Source organism: Calonectris borealis, chromosome 3, assembly GCF_964195595.1.
Source record: "Calonectris borealis chromosome 3, bCalBor7.hap1.2, whole genome shotgun sequence".
Taxonomy (NCBI): domain Eukaryota; kingdom Metazoa; phylum Chordata; class Aves; order Procellariiformes; family Procellariidae; genus Calonectris; species Calonectris borealis.
The window spans coordinates 60,189,499-60,209,440 of NC_134314.1; the positions used below are offsets into that span (position 1 = coordinate 60,189,499).

Genomic DNA, 19,942 nt, shown 5'->3' on the forward strand with positions numbered 1-19,942 from the left:
GTACCTTGTAACTAAGAAGTTAATGTACTAGAGAGAAGGATCATTAGATAGATTAGTTTTTTGTTTTGTGTGGTATGTGTCAGTGATTCTTAACTGGGGATTATTTTAGTGATGCTGACCCTCAGCCCATAAAGTCAGCCTTTGCTCTCGCTAAGCAAAGTCCATGCTAAAGATGGTGATTTAGCAGAAAATTCCGTGTTAGGATTCCTGAAGCATCTTTCTCACTTGAGCTGTGCTTTAAGGAGTCTTCTAAAAAGAAAATACCCTTGTTGCTATAGTGATAAGTTGGAAGATTTATAGCCGGCTCGTTAAGATTTCTCTCAGAAGAGCTATAGCAGCTGGAAAATGTTCCCACACAAGCAGTTTGCGGCCACATCGGTCGCGTTGCAGAAGGAGCTGCTGGGTGATGCTTGGAGTACCAGGTGGTGTGGGTTGTGTAAGAACAGATGTGGAATAGCATGGGTGGCCGCTGAGAGATAACCTTGGACAAAATGGAAATAAATAACAAGTTTATATCAAAACAAGTAGCTTTATAAAGCAGGAGCAGTTGACTGTGAAGTTACGTTAGCTGTTGCATTATAATACATTATGATCTGAGGTTTTATTTTATCCTAAGCTTCATCTTGAAAATGTGATTCAGTATCTTGTTTCTACATTTAGATGTATGGTGGTTTAAAAACAAAACAACTTTTCAATGTTTTTTGTTTCTTTTTCCCCATTCCTCCTCCCCATAAACAGTAAAAACTTCATTACCTTTTTTGTTACTCTTGAGAAGATACCTTTGAGATGATGATATGATTGAAGAGTATTCTGTAGGATAATCTTAGTTACCAAGTTACTGATGCGAGGTGTGCGGTTTTTACTAAGTTGTAAGGAATTCTGATACTAAATTAATTTTAAAAAAATCAAGTTAGCAAGTGAGTTAACTTGTCTATAGAGGTTGGCTACATCTTAATGTTGTGGGTTTTTTCTTTATGCATAGTTTGAAAAAGAAAAGGCAAGCCAAACAAAACACCGAGACCATCTCTGCCAATTCCCCTGAATCTCCTGTTTCCAAAACACCTTCTGAGAAAGATGATGAAAGTAAGGTTATTTTGGAGCAAATCAGTTCCTCTGAAGACAACTGTAAATTTGCTGGGGAAAAGGAAACTATTCCAGACAAAGAAAAGAAGAAGAAAAAATACAATCAACTGAAAGACATCAGACGCACAGAGCTTAAAAGATACTACAGTACTGGTGAGTTATGTTAATGCTATAGTATTTTGAAATATGTTTGTTTTGATAGCTTGTTAATGTACTTTTCTCATATTCTGTAGGCCTCCCTTAAAAGGATAATTGACTTTGGATATCCTTCCTGTAAAAACAAACAAAATTATGTAGTTCTGCATATCATCTGCTTCTAACTTTAACCTTGCAGTTCTTAAAACATATATATTTCTTCTTTCTCAGTTCTAAAACTCAGTGTTTTTATAGGCAACAGTTAAGTTTATTATTGCTTTTTTCTTTTTTTTTTTTTTGTAAGATTTGTCTTCAGTGTTTTATGGTATTGGAGTTCAGTTATTTTGGTGGGGTTATTTGTTTCATAAATTGATGTATACTGTTCAGTCTTAATTCATATTCATTTTGTCTGCTGAAGTATGAACAAGTAAGTAAATTAACTACATATTTTTAAACAAGATGTCAAAGGGCTTGGGTGCTGGAAAGCTTGTTTCCCCACCACCACTGCCCAACTGTATCAGTACCTCAGTTAATCATAAATATCTTTTTTAGATCTATTCTTGCAAGTAATTCAGAAAAAAATCAGTTTGTGCATAAATATATGTGAGATGAGTCATATACACATCTGTTTGCAGTTCTGAATTGTAATTTGTTAGATACTCTTAAGTAATTTTAGATACGATTTATGAAATACTTCTCCTTCCAAATTTTCTCTTGGTATTTTGTAGGAATGATCTTTTAGATTAAGAGAACTCGGGTTCCATCTTGGAAGGAATCCTTTTTTAAAGAGAAAGCAGGCAACAGAAAATTGTAGTTATCCTAGAGGCACACTTCTTTCCTGCTCACACAGGGTGCATGAATGGCTGGCTCCTAAGAAGGAGTCCTCATTAGGAGAAGGAAATGAATCTGCAGTAAAAGTATTGTTAAGCGTTGACTGGCACATGCGGACTAGTCCACACCTGAAGATTGTCTTTTATGAGGCAAGATGGGCCTTACCAAAAAAGATAAATCTTGGAGTAATGTTTCCTGGGAAGCTCAAGAGTTTACAGTGATTTATTGATCAGTCCATAATTTTTGACAGGTTTAAATTTGATGAGATCAGATTTTTAGATCTGGGAGCTAAAAGAAAACTGGCTTCTCTTTGTCTGAAGTTCTGACCACAGTGTTCTTGAAAAATAATCTGTGGAAGGAAAACCGGAGAATTATTAATGAATGAACCTGTGAACTCTTTCTGTTTTGTTAGTATGCTAATTTTAAAACACCAAACACACCAAAATATAAACTCCTGTTGCACTCCTAGTAAAGTGCTTCTGCTAAAACCAGCGATTTATTGTTGGTTTGTACCTAAAGGAATTTGGGGATTTTTTTTGAGGTAGCTGAATTTTGTTTCTCTAGTGTTTCAGGAATTTTGTGAAAAATGCTGCAACAGTTGGCACTTGCGGTGAAGAGATGGGGGAGAAGGGGGATGATGGATTCCCTCTCTCTCACTGAAGAGTGCTGCAGGGCTGGTAGAGAACATAAAGCTCTCCACATCGTCTTTGGCTTGTCATCCAACAGTCAATACAAACTCAGTTTTTACTACTATTTGTTTCATAAGCGTTTCCACGTTTCATGTGGACTGGCATCGTTGTGTGGGTGACTTGAAATGCTACTGGCCGTCATGCGAGTGTGCAAAGCCTCTGGATTCTGCAGAAATACAGAATTTCTGTTGAGAAATACAATAATTTAATGCTACTGTTGAGCTGAGCACAGACCCCTCTGCAAAATCTATATATAGAGAGAAACTGCTTTGTTATTTAAATGCCTGCTTTTGGTTGTTCCTAAATAAAGACTTTTACCCAACTGGAGCGTCAAAATTGTGGAAGTGAAAGTTTGAAGAGAGGTGGAAAATAGCTGATTGAGAAACACGTGCAATAGCTCCACGTTCTCTTTGCAACTCTCAAAATGAAGTAATTTCAGTGGAATCGTTAGTTGCTGTAGTATTAGTCTGCATGTCTTAACACCTGCGTTCGTCCACTGTAGCTATACCTGGCAGTGGTTACCTGCTTAGCCGTTTGTTACGGCTGCTCTCCTGAAAGCTGCCGCCTTCGCTAACATCCTGAGCAGTTTCTGAGAGCAGTCCCTACACCCCTAGCAGCCTGTACGAACTGGACTTGTTTAAACAGTTAGCCTTCACCTGCATGCGGCAGAGGACAAAACCATCGTCTCGCTGAGCTGAGTTCTGCCAGAAGGTGTGCATTCAGCAGTTCCCTGCTGGAAGATGTGTTAGCTGCAGTGGTGGGAAGGTACTGCTAAATCTGTAAAGACTTTATTTTTTTAATCGTTGATATGCTTTCATATGAAACTGGCTGAGAGGAATTATCCATGCATATACATCTGTCTTCATTATTTAACATTATGGATGCATATACCCCAATTATTTTTTTTTTCTTCCACATCATTTTTTTTTCGCCTCTGAGTTGTCCCTTTATTGATGTTTCTTAGGTGCTCTGACTAAAATAGTCTCTCTCTCACACCTATGATTGACCATTTTTCTGAGTGTGTTTGCACAAGGGCTTGGGGGTTTCGTTTGGTGGTTGGTTTTTTCCAATTACCCACCTTCGACTTAATGTCTAGAACTTTAAGAAAATCTGATGCAAGAATTACTAATTCTTTTTCTAAATGCTTTCTGCGCTTTGCCAAAATGCTTAGTTTTCCTAGTCAAAAGAAAAATGCATTAGATGTAGCAACATTCTTGCAGATTCTCATCTGTGTGTTGATATGATGATGCATACATACTTTATTTTGTGGCTTAATGGAGGTCCTTTCATAAGCTGCTTTGAGCCTAGAAGGGTCATGTCTGTCAAATGGAATAAAGACCGCTGCCCTCTGAATAATCTCCCTTTCATCTTTCAGAGGACTATAAATCCTTCTTTATTTATTGCTCTAAGAGAAACGGGGAAGGAACATCACATCTCACTATAATTTGTTCCTTTCACACCACGTGCCTTCGTTGGAAGTTTGTGAATGTGTTTTCCTTTATGAATTCGTTAATGCTGACAGTGACATCCTTACTCTTTCACTTGGAATGTTGTGCTTTTTAGTGGATTTATGCAAGGGCTGATACTCTGTCAGAAGGATTTTGTTGACTCAGTAAATCCCTCTTCTCTGGTGGAAAGACTGTTACACAGTTTCTGAAGGCGGCGGCGAACTGGAGGTGGTGGTGCTCCCTGCCACACTTTGTAGAAAAGAGAGTGGTTAAAAGACTTTTCTTATTCTTTGAAGAAGATGGAAGCGCAGCGATGGAGCGAGGTGCTCCTTGCCTAGTGTCCAAGTGCTGTGTTGTGTTAATGGCTGCAGCCGGTGGGTGGCATCGCCGTGCCGAGGAGAACTCAGGCATCCTCTAGAAAGGGTTCCTCCAGCATCCCTCTCCCCAGCCAAGATTGTTCCATACAGCATATCTGCTAGCGCTGTGGTGGCACAAATAACTTCATGGTATGAGGTATTGATCATTTCTCTTGAGGCACTGCTAAATGGCTGAACAGATCCCACTGCCAGAAAGTTTCTTCTGTGTAACCTCGTATTTTCCTTTTCTCTTAGCACTTGTGGTGTTCTTCAGTGGCTCTATAGTTCTGGAATATATTTGTACCATTCAATCTCCAAATCTCTAAGACAAGGGCAGATATAGCCCTTGTTTTCTTGCCTTAAAACGACAGAGGCTCCAATACTGTTTGTTTTTTCTTTCCTGAGGACGGATGGAAATAACACTCCTTTCTCCTTATTTTTGCCTCATCTCTTGGCTTATGTGGCCATCGGCTTCTTAACTTTGTCTTTTTACCCTTTCTGCTGTTGTTGCTGCAGTAATCTTCTTTCAGACTCCCAAGGATGTGTCTGTCTGGCACAGTGCAATGGGTTGCGTAGGCACCCTGGCTGCTATACCCAGTGCCCAGGATGCTCTCCCCTTCTTCTTGGGATAACCTAGCTGACCTACTTCTGCAGCTTGGCTACTCAGTTCAGACACACTTTCTGTGGGAAGCCCCCCCCCCCCCCCCCCCCCCGCAATGTCACAGGCTCTAAAACACTTTCACAAACATGAGGCAAGTTGCAGGAACCCAGCATTGGAACTGTAACAGCCTGGAAGCACCAGTTTATTGGCACAAGGGCAGGATGCACATCTCTGGTGGACTTGTTAGGTGGACTCCTGTAAGACTAGGAAACCAGGATTCCTGTCAGCAATTGCTAAGCTGGATGAAGGCGATTGATTGTGTTTTGCCACTGAAGACACTGAAACAGGAAAAAAGGTGACCCTCTGAAAGCAGGCAGTGTAACAGTGGTGCAAATTAGGGCTGAGTGCAGTCCTCTGAATTTTGTCCATATATTTATTCCAGCATGATATAATGCATCTTTCTACCAGATGTGCAGAATATTCCCATATTGCACTGATTTTGCTTGAAATCATAAGCGGTCAGCATATGTGAAGAATTGGTCTCCATTAAAAAATGCTTCATAAAGAAAAGTTTGGTTTAGGTGACTTGTCCTATATCACACAGTTACTTTTATCAGCAAAATCAAATCCATATAACTAGCTTATCATTCTGCTCTCTAATCATAGAGCCATCCTTTCTTATTCACTATATGGTGTTCAATTTCTGCAGCGTGTGAGTGGAAGGTGAGACTAACAAAACCTTCTCTTACTGTAGCTCTGATTTCTGTCCAAAACAAGCAGGAGTCCTAAACACTGTGACGAGTCCCGAGAGGGAAAAATGGTATGTGCCCATTTAATGAGACGGTATATTATATGTCGAATAGGAGGTGCCAGAATATCTCCCCAGAGTCCAGAGGCAGAAAACGGATGCCTTTTTGACTTGACCTCCCTGCCATCACTCAGGCAGGGGGCAATACTAGAACAGTATGGCATGTGTGCAGTTACCAAGCCTCTGAATGTTCTGGGTAGCTGGCCAAGAACAAATGTTAGTAAAGAGAAGAGAGAGGGCATAGCAATTTTCGTCACCCATAATGTGGTGAGATTTGCCCTGACTGGCACAGAATCAAGAGGCAGCTCCCATGGTACCAGCAGTACTTACTCTGTTTCAAAGTTGAAAGTTGCTTGTAATGCAGTGAAAATTTACAGAGAATTTAAATTTAATAAAAAGGTGGGGCACTTACTGAACCCACTTTGCATAATGGTTTCTAACAGTTAGGTCATTTGCTAAATAGGCTTAATCTGAAGTGGACTTTTCAGTATATATGGAGTTGAAAATTGAAACCTCTTTCTGCTAATGAGTCCTGGTTTTGTCTTTTCTACTATCCGCTACTGTTATTCAACAGTAGGATGCAGTTAAGGACCTAATTAAGGTGCTCGTCATAAAAATAAGAAAATCCATATAAGTTCTTGCTGATAATTAGCTAACTGTAATTGTCCCTAATCTCTTGATTTGGTCAGCCCTATTCATGTAGCAAACTACTTTATATTCTAAGTATCCAAGTGATTTACAAACTGGACTACTCAGTGTTGTGTTAAGTTGCTTAATACAACAGTAAGAGGAACAGGATCTGAATTTTCCCAAGTTCTGAGACCTTGCTTTAGCCTTTGTGTTTCAGTATGGCTTCAGACAGCAAAAAAGAGAGTAGATGTAAGGAGGGGTGAAAAGGGAAATAATTTGTTTCTTCCAAAATCAAGATCTCAAATTAAATTAAAGCAGCATAGGAAGAAGTTTATTTGGTTGTAACTGCCTGTGTGGAATAACAAGGGGTTTGGAATAACTTACATATCAGTGTGAACTGGATGTAGTTGGCAGTGGCTGGTTGGGAAGCTTCAGGCAGTTGGTGTATTAGCATCGGTTGCTAAAACCGTGTGGAAAGAATGAGGTGGACGAATGACTGAAAGGCAGCTGATTTCAGATCACTTGTTTTGGAGTAAAAACAAATGATCTCAAATCCCAGGGGACTGGTGTTAAGACCACCCGGTTATATTCAAGCTGGGTTGTTAATTGATGTTTACTAGAAACTGTTGGATGCAGAAGGGATGCCTTGTCTGCAGGCAGGAGAATTTGATCTGAGTAGTAAGTACCAGAAATAATGCTGTTAGCACTTAACTTACGAAAATTTGGATGGACACATCTTAACACTGCTTGAGCTGCCCATGTGTGGAATCCTCTTCTAATTCTCATCTTGATGGATAAGCTCCTGTTTGTTGTAGAACTAAGCAGAAGACATGAATAAACAAAACTTGGTGTTTTGTATGTAATCCTTAGGTATTGCCTATCAACGCACAACAAGTTGCCTCAAAACCTATAGTTAAGACAGAAAACTGAGCTGTTTTTAAGTCTGCTGTTAGATGGAAGTGAAGCTATATGGATATATAAAACCAAATTGTAAACTTGGCCATTGGTAGTAAACTAATATATGTTTCAAATGGGAAGCGAGGGAATTTAAATGGGAAAGTAAAGGACAGAACGTGAAAACTGTGTCCAGTAACATAAAAATAAAGAGATTTCTTAACTGTGTTAAGAACAAAAGAGAAACTAGCAATAATTTTAGCTCATTATGTGATGCTAGCGGTTGAATTTTCAGTAGTTTTCTGGTGTGCATCTGGGCAGCAGGGAGGAGGAAAGGATGTAGCAGGAGAATTGATGTATTTATATCCTTTGGTGTGATTCTCTCCACTCAAACAGTTAGAAATTAAGGTAAACATTAGCTTAATAGATGTAATCTCTTTTTTTAATTGGCAGAGCTGCTTTTCATGTGGGAGTCCTAGAAGTTTATTGACGAACCTTCTTGATCACTGATGTGGCTTTTCTTCAGTAAGCCTTTAAAAAGCCTTAATACAAGATTTTTATATTCCTTCCTTTAATTTTCAAATAGTCAACCAAGGCCAATTGCATTTGTAAGAAATGTTGCTGATGTTACGTACTAGCGTTTTGTGAGGCCCTTGAGTTTATGTTCTAGAACATCATGAGTTTTAAATTTGGACGGTATCTCCCTCCAGTAGGATGACTGAAGAAGTATGTTTAGTTCTGAAGGGATCAATTGCTTGCTGTGTGTGATTTAACGCTTTGGGGGGGGGGAAGTACCCATCACATTTGCACAAAGTTATAAGAATTGTAAGCAAGTTACCAATGCTGAGTTATGTGAATTGATTGGTAATTTGAGCACAGGCAAATTACATGTTTTAAAGGTAGGTTGTAGAACAAAGATTTCCAGGATAAGGGGCCTGTTAACTCTGAAAAATTACTTGGGGTAGTTGATGTGCATATTTACCTGAGCATAAACTTGCAGAACATTACTTTGGGGAAAAAAAACAGTACGGGTATTTGGAAGTTTTATGCAAGAGAGTAATGGAAATTACGGTGTGACTGCTGCTGAATCACTATGTCCCAGCCTGGTGTTTGGGATTCTAGGGCAAAGTGCTGGAGGGGCCATAGGAATGGCCACGCTGTTTCAAACCAGGGCCCGTTTAGTGCAGCATTTGTTCTCCCACAAAGGCCACACCTGGATGTCTGGGGAAGATTAAGAACACAGTGAATTTTGTAAAATTATCCGCACTAATGTTCTCCCATCCTCTGATGATTTGCAACTGTTGGGGATCTTCTGAGCTGCTTGTAGTTTGTGCATATGCTTACCTTGTCTCTCCCTGGGCCTATACAAGTTTCTATGATATCTTTTGGTAAAGAGTGCACAGGTTTGCTACCATTTGCATGAAGAGTAGTCTTGCTCCTTGTGGTTTAATCTGGCAGGCAGCCAAAAACCACGCAGCCGCTCGCTCACTCCCCCTGCCCTCACAGTGGGACAGGGAGAGAATCGGAAGGGTAAGAGTGAGAAAAACTCGTGGGTTGAGATAAAGACAGTTTAATAGAACAGAAAAAGGAAAATAATAATAATAAATAATGATAGAATATACAAAATGAGTGATGCCCAATGCAATTGCTCACCACCCGCGCTGACCGATAACCAAGTAGCAATTGGTACTTCCTGCATCACACCTACCATTCATATACTGAGCATGACATCACATGGTATGGAATACCCGTCAGCCAGCTGGGCTGGCTGTCCTGATTAGTTCCCTCCCATCTTGTGTACCTAGCTCAGTCAGTAGGCATGGGAGCTGTCCTTGGACTAGGAGGGCACTTAGCAACAACTGAAAACATCAGTGTGTTATCAACATTCTCCTCATACTAAATCCAAAACACAGCACTAGGAAGAAATTTAACCCTATCCCAGCCGAAACCAGGACACTCCTGCTGGCTTTGTGTGGTGGCCACTGGTTCTTGTAGAAGAAACTGAGCAGTCAATCCCTACTCACCATCTCCAAGACTCCTATGGTTTGTTGTTTTGTGGTTTTTTGGTGTGGTGTGGGGTTTTTTTTTTTTGTAATCTTCTCTCTATAAAATACCCCTCTTCCATCATTTCCTTTCCAAGCTGAAGAACTTTGCATTCCTTATGTGTAAGTTGTTTCATGGCTTTGCTTGTCCTTGTTATCCTCCTCTGAACCTCCAGGACCCAGGATGCTGAGACAGGGGATGTTTTTGCTCTTAACTCAGATTCTCTGACTTGATTTACTGTGAGCTCTGTTTAGGACAGCTCAGGGAGGAAGCAAATGTTTGGGGACAAGAGGGAGTTGTGAGAGACTCCTTCAGTTATAACTGTTCTTGAGGGGGAAAAAAAACAGAGCCTTATCCTAAATTACTTGTGTAAGTAATTGAAATGCCATAGTGAAGAGTTTTGGCAGGCTGAGCAGGCTGGGAGGTGGAGAGAAACAATGGAGATTAGAAATCAGGGATACCTCTTTGACAGTAGCAGTAATTGTTGAGGGGAGAAAAATTAAAAAGGGTTACAGTGGAATTTCGGTCACTGGGGAAAAAATACCAGGATTTGATATTTTCTAAAAGTTATGTTCTACTATAACAGTTACTCAAAGAAAGATTTAGGATAGTGACATCTTGTGATCTGTTTATTCCACAAAGGTCAGACTAGGGAATGACATGACTAGTGTTTGATCAGCTAAAACTGATCTCACTGCTGAAAGAACTAGACGCGTTTCCAAGGGCTGTGTGTTTTCCCAGGGCCTGAATTTTTAGGAAGAGTGAGCACTTCCATTCTTAATTATATTTAAATGCAGATGCACTTAACATCTCAAAAGCGATCCCCGGAGGAAGGAAGGAAAGCTGTGGAGCAGTTGGTCACATAGCACACAGCGAGGCTGTGGCAGGTGTATGTGTGCAGGAGGGGAAAGGGAAGCATGCTGGGAGAATTAATGAAGAGAGTTGTCATATTTCTGCCGGGGATAATGAAGGTAAATACATCTGCGTGGTTAGCAAGTCCTTCACTTCCAGGATCCACTGGCTCATCATGTTTGGGGTAGTCTGAACTTCCCCAGGTCGCGCCAGCTGCCTTGTTGGGTCTCGCGCTTGCTGGGCGCAGGTGACCTGTAAAGTTATTCTGAGTGTCTGCAGAGGATGTGCAGCTCATTGGAGGTGATTTTGGCAGCGTATCTTGTCCTGGAGGAAAGGGCTGGACTCTTACAGGTTTTTCTCTTCAGTGTTTCCTGGGAGGGCTGTCGACCAGTCAGACTGGATCCTTTGCCTCTTCCCCCACCCAGGTTTCCAGGACCCGCGCCCCGAGTGCCTGCGGAGCAGTCCTCTGCAGCGCCCAGGTATATCGGTGCCGTAGTCTCTCTCCCCTGCCCAGTGACTCCCTGCAGCTCTCTGGGGATCTCTGCCCACAGGGAAGAAGCAGAATATTCTCTTTGTAGTTTCAGACATGAGGTTTACCTTTGTGAGATTTTTATCTTTTTAAGGCAGGAATATTCATAAGCCAAGTACATAAGGAGCACGAGAGAATACATTTGAAATATTGCAAATCTTTTAGTCTCCAATTAGAGGCGTGAGGGAGTCATTCTCAGGAATTCTGCATAACTCAAGCCTGGTATCCTCAAGGCAGGCTTTTAATTTCTCTTCTTCAACAACTTCCCATATTGTGCTTGAAATACACTGTTGGAAGTTAACCTAAATGCTCTAAAAAAGCAGAACTCCTTTCACCTGCATTTAAATAATAATACAAACTTAAGCCAGATCTTTTCTATTTTGTAACACACTCGCTCCCAGCTTTCCACAGTGACATTTTCTGATGTCTCATCAGTCTGTCGTGATGTCTGTGATGCGACTCGTCAGGTCGCGCTTGGGATCAGTAGCGTTTATAAACTGAGTTGCTCTTTTCTATGGCTCCTGAAGATCTGCGTGATGAAGTGCTGGCAGTGAGTAATGCATCTGATGTTGATGTCATCTTTATACACGAAGATAGGGCATGTGTCCCATATCTTCAGAGTCTTTGTGATTTTCATCTATATTTTAGACCTGTGACCTTGTAATCACCAACCAATAGCACATGTTTTGAAGAGACATTGTCCTGGTCGACTTACATGGCATAGCCTTCCCAAGCAAGCTACTGTGTGTTCAAGAAGCAAAATGAATGAAGAAAAAAAGCATGTGTAGTGTTAAGTTTTCTAAAATGCGCATGTCGTCTTTTGTGATACCTAACTACATGTTCCCTCAGCCCTGCTCTGTTGACAGGCTGATTTTCCTCACTCTGTATTGTATTTGTAGTGGATAGTCAGAAATTTTATGGTGGTAGTCTTGTGATAGATGCATTTAGTTACTGACACTTACCTGAATGGGGTTCACAAGCAATGCTGTCTGTCAGACCACAGAAAGATCAGTGGGCGGCTTTTCTTCCACACATCTGCAAAATGCTCCTGAGCCTATCTGAACCCAAAGTGAGTAAACATTCACTGAACCTTCTTTTTCTGCATCCCCTCATCTCTTGAAATAATCACTGACCCTTTTTAGCTCCACCTTTGTATAAGAAACCTGGAACTAGCTCTGATTGTCACCATACCCCTCCCAGGGTATGCTTTCATAAACAGTTTAAGCCAATTTAAGGTGTCCACTTTGCTGCTAAAAGAGGATGTACTGCCTGTCCTCCTCCTGAGCCCAGCTGGGTGGTCCCAGTCCTGGCCTTCAGCCATCACCAGCCCAGAGAGTCAGGAGCTGCTTTCCCCAAGCTGGCATCTAGCGACCTTGGCCAGTGCAGGGCTGGTAGCAGGAACACGTGGAGGAAGAAGGTTGGTGGAATCACCCCTTTCAGCTGGTTTAAGGTTGGTTTAAGCTGCTCGTGGAGCTGTGCCCAAATCGTAGGTTGGTTTAAGCTGCTCGTGGAGCTGTGCCCAAATCCAGTACTGCTCCAGAGGGACTGATGTTGGGTCTGTTTTCAGGAGGAGCTCTACAGTCATGTGCATTAAGCCTTTGTCACTGTCAAGGTAAATTCATTGAAGAAATTAAAGTTAGATGTGTGATTTTTAAGCATTGCTTAGTATGAAAAGCGTATCTGGATTTTTTTCTAAAAAAACCCCAAAAAAACCCCAAAACCAACCAACCAAACAAACAAAAAAACAACGAAACAATGTGCAGTTTAAATTATAAGTTGGGGATTTTTAGTATTTCCTAATGGAAGTCTGCTTTTTCTCATTCCCACCATTTTGTTTCTTAAGTTAATCTGAATGAACTCCATCCAGCAGAGGCCTGAGAAAGGCAGCGTGAAAGCTTTCCTTCCTGTACCTGGATTTTCTTCATAAACTGAAAACAGGATGTAGATTTTGCGCAAGAGTTGGATACGTAACCACACAGTTAGATACCAAGTATCTGAACGGCTCATCTGGACAAGTGACAGAAAATAAGAATGACTTTCTGTATCTGATCTAAGGATACGTGTGGCTTTCTTCTTCCAGTTCCCAGTAACGTGGCATATTTCTGTAGTGCGTTCAAAGATTGACATACTTCAGCTATGCTGTGTGGTTTGATCCGGTTTATGAGTTGATAGCACAAACACCTGCATGGAGTATACATTTGCAGGTGACCAGCTTAGTCAGAAAAGCTCTTTCACATGCAGTGAATAATGGGGGAAAATGCTATCCGAGGGAACACTTACCAGATACTTTATTACTGTCTGTATCAAACTAAAAATGTAGAGGTTTTTCCCCCTGATTTTAAAGAAAAGCAGGGGAAGTAATTTGTTCTATTTTTTCATGTAATTCACCTTGCTATTTTTTTGGAGTGTAGACTATTTCTCTTCTAAGTCCATGGGCCATGTTGCAGTGTGGTAAGACAGCTAAGACCCCACTGGCTGGTAAATCTGGCAAAGCACAAAATTAATTTTGTCCTGCAGCTCGACCTGGCTTTATCAGTGCACCCAAGAGGGCCTTTCTTCCTACACAAATACACAAGGAGGGCAGGATATTTTAGAGGTAGACTGTCAAACACAGGGATCTTGGGGTAGATTGAATGGTCTTGAACTAGAAACTGGAAGAAGTGACAATAGATGGTATGAACAGGTTCTAATCTTGAGTCTGCGCATTTCTTTTAAATGAGTAAAGCCGAACTCTGGATAGGGAGGAGGTTTCTGGATGCTGAGTCTGTGAATTTTCTTATGCAAGTTGGTATGTCTGTGGAAGGTTAACTTAACATTGTGTATTTGTATAATGCTAATCATGCCAGTGGGGAGCTAAACCATACTGTTGCCAGTCTGGAGGATATAATAATGCAGTTTTGGGGTTCTTGTGTACATACCCAGTGTATCCAGCAAGTTGGTAGCAGCCCATGCTGAAGTTTCTATTGCTGCATCTTTGCTTTGGTTGTTACTCATGCTTCTTAGGTTGGAGATAGCATGTGTACCTGAATGCTGTGTAATTGCTTCCCTGATAGCTGTAGGCCTCATGGATGGTAGCTATTTAATCTGCCCTTAGGTAGTAGACATCCATTGCTTGCAGGCTGTCTTTTGTGTGGCTGATAAATGTGGTTCATAAGCTTTTGCACTGAAGGAGGGTAAAGCACTTAGCTGAAGATGCGGTATTTGGCTGCTCACTACGGTTAATCTAAGGTGGTGTTGATGTGAAGTAGGACTTTGGTCTGTCTTGTGGGTAGCTCAGGTGAACAACCTCCTCCCAAGTCCATCTTATATAGGCTGTTGGAGGTTGGTGAAGTAGCAGTGGGAAGAGACAGTTACTAGTGGTAAGTGAAAAGTAGGTCAGGAAGAGTCCATAGTTTTGATGACACCACAAAGTAGTTACCCAGAGCATGTGGGAACAAGCTCCTGACATGGAAAAGACGATCGCATCCTGTTGTTACAGGCATGTCAGTATTTCACTGTGACTGTCCAGGGCCAGAATAAATATATGGTTACAAGTATTTCCACAGTAAGTATAGTTAGTTTATGTATGCAAAATGCAGGAGAGCACTTGCAGATATTTTCTCATCTGAAATTTTCTGTGGATTTCCTTTTGAATGTCGCACTTAAGAGCTTTGTGTAACAAGATCTTCTTTTGTTTCACCACTGCTTTGTCTATATGCAGGAGTGTGTGGAAGGATGCCTGACTGTGGAATGGAAGGCTAAAATTATCACACATGCTTTTGTATCCAGACAGCATCAGTGGGAACTAAAGACAACCTTCAGAAAAGGAATTGTGATAACATATATCAGACATAGGACTGATAATGAAGAGAGAAAACAATTAATTGTCCTTTTCTAAAGGAAAGAATAGAATTAGGACCCGGATCTCTACCCAGCTGCTTCAGCTGTGATGGGGCTGGTTTTTTTCAGACATTCCCACCCTTCCTCATTCCCAACCCTTATTCTTTTCCTGCCCCGTCCCTCCCTTCCCTCTCTCATCCTCAGTGCTGACACCAAGCTTGGTCAAATGCCACCTTGCCCTGGGGGGCTTAGGCAGATTGGGATGGGGTGAGAGTCAATAGATTAGTGCAGAAACTGAAGTTAGGAAACTATTTGCTGTTTTAAAGCATAATCCAAAAAAATCAGTTCCTCACTTCTGGGGAGATTAAAACTTGTTTTTATATGATAATATGAATAGATCCAAATTGCACACGGTTGCATTTTGAAATAGTGTTGCTCACATATGAACATGATTCATGATGAAGAGGAGCTGCTTGTATCTTGGATCTGTTCTCTGCTATAGTAACAGTTGTATAATTCCTTAGAGTAATTGTTGTATAATTCCTTATAGAGACTAAACAGGTCAAGCTCCATTTTAAAAATAATGAGGGCTTCCTTCCCTCTTACATCTGTTACTCCTTCTAACTACTGTCTTGTCAACCATCTTATTTGTTGCTAAAACTTAACTGATTTTATGCCATCTTAATCCTTCTGGTTGTCCCTCACAATCTTTAAGTATAGTAAGCAAGTTTCATATGTGTAAAATGGTTTTCTTTTTAAAATTTCTGCCTTAAAGTGGCCCAGGCTAGATTTAGACTGCGACCATATGTCTGGTGAGTGTAGTTTTCTTAGGCAATAGTTTCAAAGTACAGCTGAGTGCTATGAAGAGCTTGATGTTCCACAATGTGAATTAACACCTTGCTGCTGCTGCTGAACAGGGAGGTCTTGTGCTTCCTCCCCCTTGTGTGAACTACATGTTTTTTTTTCCCCCGCCCTCTGAACTGACACTGGCATTCATCTGATCACAAGGTAAGATGAGTCAATTCACTAAACCAACAAAGACAAAAATTGAGATAATTGATTGTTTTAATCAGTTGTCTCTCTGTGGCATCAGATGAGAACCAGAGTCCAACGTAGAAAGAGGTGCGAGGAGAGAACAGCTCCCCTCCTCTTAGGAGCCGTTAATTTGGCTTATGAAACCATACCCCTGTGTCTGCCCTGAAGAAGAATTGGGGGTCACTGTCACTGCTAAGTAATGTGAGATTGAAGGAATCCAGAGCACAAAAATCGTACACTTCTCTGTGGTCTAACTTTATAAATCTTTTGAAACATCAGTCCTGAATATCTTTGTATAATTGTACTGCATTACACAAACACTTTTCTTCTGCCTTAAGCAAGCTACGTTTTGAAAGCAAACTACATTTTAAAAGCAAGCTACCAAACTGATCTTGTAGGCCACTTCACCTTCACTGAAGACAATTCAGTAGCTGTGTGGGTTTTGTTCCTATTGCACCTCCTAAACCCAAATCAAACGAATCTTGATGTGATTCTTTCATTTTCTTTCAAGTATTTGCATATGGGGGAGTTTGGTACATCCTGTAAATGCTTTCCTCTACGTAAGCAGTGTTGACTTTTCTTCTGAGCTCAAGGTGTTATATGGTTGCTTTTACAGTTATTGAACATGCTCTAAATACAATCTAATTTAAGACCTGTTTGCTTTTTTTTTTCCTTTTCTCTAAAGTATTTTCCTTTTGTGTAAGGAAAATTATTTTACCAGGTTTTGATCTTTTTAATTCCTGTACCACTTTTATTTCTGCTTTTCATTTGTATCACTGTATTGAACAAATACAAATTTGGGAATGATATATCTCCTACAAATTTAAAAATACTAACCTGATTTATAATAAGAAGTAAGATTACCTCTGCAATGAAGTTGTTTGCCCAGCTGCCAATGTACAGTCTTGGACAAGTCAGAGGTTTATAGATGTACAGCTTGCATTGAACTTTAGGCATTTGAGCAGTCCCTTTCGGTTTTGACACTACTGTTTACCTGCGTTTGGTGTTTTGATGCTTTCTAGTATTATAGTATGGCAGTGTGAACTGTCTATTCCAATAAGTAAGGAATATAACTTCAAAATACCCTACTGTAAAATCTTCAAGAGGGATGCAGTTACTTCAGAGCCCTAAATTGCTCTTGGAGAACTTCACCCAGGCACTTATGCAAACCTTACCCAAAATAAAGCAGGGACTGGTTAATCTCAATATGTATTTCACCCTTGTGTAAGGAGGTGTTCATTTGCATCTGCAAGAACTTTGCTTACAGAACCATACCAGTTGCATCATGGGGACTTGGTTTAAAAGTCCAGAGAGGTGGTAGATGCCCCATCCCTGGAAACATTCAAGGTCAGGTTGGACGGGGCTCTGAGCAACCTGATCTAGTTGAAGATGTCCCTGCCCATGGCACGGGGCTTGGACTAGATGACCTTTAAAGGTCCCTTCCACCCCAAACTATTCTATGATTCTATGAAAAATTGTATGAACTGTTTCCCAAAACGGTGACTAGCAGAAACGAGATTGTTTTCTCTTAACTGTTTTTCTTCTGCATCTTGAAACACGAACCACTCTCTCCTTTGGAGAGATGCTCAGGATAGTTACATTTCTATACATTACATTCCCTAGGAACGTACAAAATTATTTCTTGAAATCTAAACAGCTGATTAAAAACTGTCTCAGTGTGTGTTACGGTTCTGCCTCAAACCCAAAAGGGAATGTGGTCTTTGTTTTGATCCACAGACAGCTGAAGATGACGTTTGCTCGTGCACCCAGTCTATCTCAGGGAGGCTTAGGACACAAAACATTTGCACCATGTAAGACATTTTCCTCAGCACAAAAGAAAAGCATGTGTTACCAGTTTACTTAAGGGTAAAGAAAGACAGATATGATCATTGCAGCTGGGACTTATTCTCCTGTCCAGCTGATAAATATCCTAACTTGTTTCTAATGTGTATTTAGGAGCAAAGCCTGGGCCTTGTCAGACCTGAAAAGCGTGTTCGTGTTACCAAAGACTTCTCTCAGCTTTCCACGTATATTAATTGCTCCATCAGAAACCTCTTGCCTCTCACAATAGCCTTGTCTTGCCTATTTTTGGCTACAAGGACCCCCCATCCCCTCTCTTTGTGTTCTCTCCTTCCTTCTTCCCTGTGACTCCAAATATTCACGTTGCAGTTAGGCTGCTTTGCACTTGGAAGAAGGTGGGAGAGCACTCCCTGGGAGTTACTCATCTCCCTTTTCCCAGGATAAGTTTCACAGGAGCTGGAGGCAGAGGCTGTCCTGCCTGTCAGCATCCCCTATTAGCAGTCTCCGTCAACAAGGCACGTGCATCTAGAATGGCTTTCTCTAGAGGCTTGCTGCGCTTTGGCAAACATCACCATGACCTATTTCTTAAGTACTGATGTCTACCCGCAGAAGTATGTCTGTTTTCTGTCTGATACAAGGTTATCGGTTGATCTGAATCCTTCCTGTGTCTTCAGGCAGCACCTAGAGTGAATGCCAGGAACCCTCCTCCTCTGCCTTTACTGGGCATCCTCTGCACGTCCTCCCTGCTCACAGCACTGCGCGTCCTCTCCTTTAAGCTTCCCTTCTGACCATAGCATTCAATATAAAGAGTCTTCTAGTCACCCCTCTTCAGTGCTTCTTTCTGGGTGCCCAGTGACATGCTGCTTCAGCAATACTGAAGTTCCAGTACATTTCAACTGCTGCCACATTGCTTTCCAGATCAGATTTAGAGCTAAAGCACCGGGCTGTTGGCTGCATCTCACTGTTTCTTTACAATAATGTGTAAAATTTTCCTCTTGACCATTGGAGTGCATGAACTACATCACTCTGAAATTGAGTGGTGGGGGTTTTTTTTTGTTTGGTTCTTTTTTTTTTTTCCCTTTTCCTAAACCTCGGTGACCTTTTAAACTAGATCTTTCCTCCTCTCACTTTTCAAGCAGATCCTCACAAAGGAAACTTTGAATGCAGCAGCACACGTCTTGCCATCTTAAACACGACAGCTGCTTAGCTGCCTGGAGCTTGGCACCGTTTGAGCGCTCATCCCCCCTGTGCTGTCCCTGCAGGGCTTGTGTCTCCTGCTCTGTGTCCACCTTGTTCAAGTGCCAGCAAAAAAGTGGCAGTGATGCTGCCCTGGACAATGTCTCCTTGCAAGGCTCTTGGTGGAGGGCTTTCTGGATGTGCAGGCACCTCTGCGTGTCCCATGGCCCAAAAATACCCCATTGCCCAAGTGCAGGTGCTGCTGTCCTCCAGCCCTGCGCACGGCTGCGAGGGAAGGATGGCAGTGGGTCCTCTGTTGCTTTGGCTGTGGTGGGAAAGGGTCACTTCACGTTTCAGTGCAGCACATCCAAGTGGTAATAAACTGTTAAACATGTAACATGTAGCATCGCTTTGTGCCTCTGCAAAGGAGCTAAAGCTACATTTTGAGGAGGAAGGAGTAAATAAAGAGGGAATTTAAGTTCCTTGAAAATATTCGCAGTTTTTCATGTAGAAGCTGCAGTATATAAATATTGTGTGAATATCAATAGCCAAATTCTTGTTTAAATGTGCCTTAAAATACCTTCTCAATTTATAGCAGAAGGAGTTATTACCTTTTTTATATCAGTTCTTTGAACTGCTTGACACTTTTGTCGGAGCCCTGTATTTTCTGGTGATCTCTTTATTCCTTTGAAAGGCTTGCTTGGAAAATAACTAGTGGAGAATCACAATCAATTTTTATTGAGAACAGAGAAAAGTTGTTAAAGGTGTAGATATTTCAGAATTGTGTGCCTGGATTTGTATTGATCAGGGAATTGCTATTCTCCTATGGCAGGAGAATTTTCACTAACGAAGGAGCACAAGTGTGGTTGTGATGAGTGACAGCTGCCTTCTTGTTTCAGGTGACTTCAGCAGTAGAGAAGATGGAAGCCAAATAATAATGTGATTCAGTAGAGGAAAAATATGCAGAAGTAGAGGTGAGGGCTTGGCAGGAGGGTGTGGGAAAAGTGGGAAGTGGAACAGAACAACAGATACCTAAGATGGAGGGATATTATGGGGGTTTTTTTTGTTTGTTTGTTTCCTTCTCCTTTAACATGGTAGCAGTCCACTACCCAAATCTGAGCAAGGAATGTTTCTGTCTAACTTGCTGCCTTTTCCTCAGGGAGATAGGTCTGATCGGATGCCTAAAAACCTTCTCATGGATGTGCACCCCAGC

The 19,942-nt window shown here is 41.3% G+C and overlaps 1 protein-coding gene across 7 annotated transcripts in view; it reads left to right on the forward strand.

Moving 5' to 3' along the window:
• Positions 1 to 19,942, forward strand: part of NCOA7 (nuclear receptor coactivator 7) — a 103,706-nt gene that overhangs the window by 48,087 nt on the left and 35,677 nt on the right. For all 7 annotated transcript variants that reach the window (XM_075145776.1, XM_075145774.1, XM_075145780.1 and 4 more), the window contains one exon: positions 983 to 1,236. In XM_075145776.1, the coding sequence (XP_075001877.1) occupies positions 983 to 1,236 (254 nt within the window). The remainder of the gene's footprint in view (positions 1 to 982; positions 1,237 to 19,942) is intronic.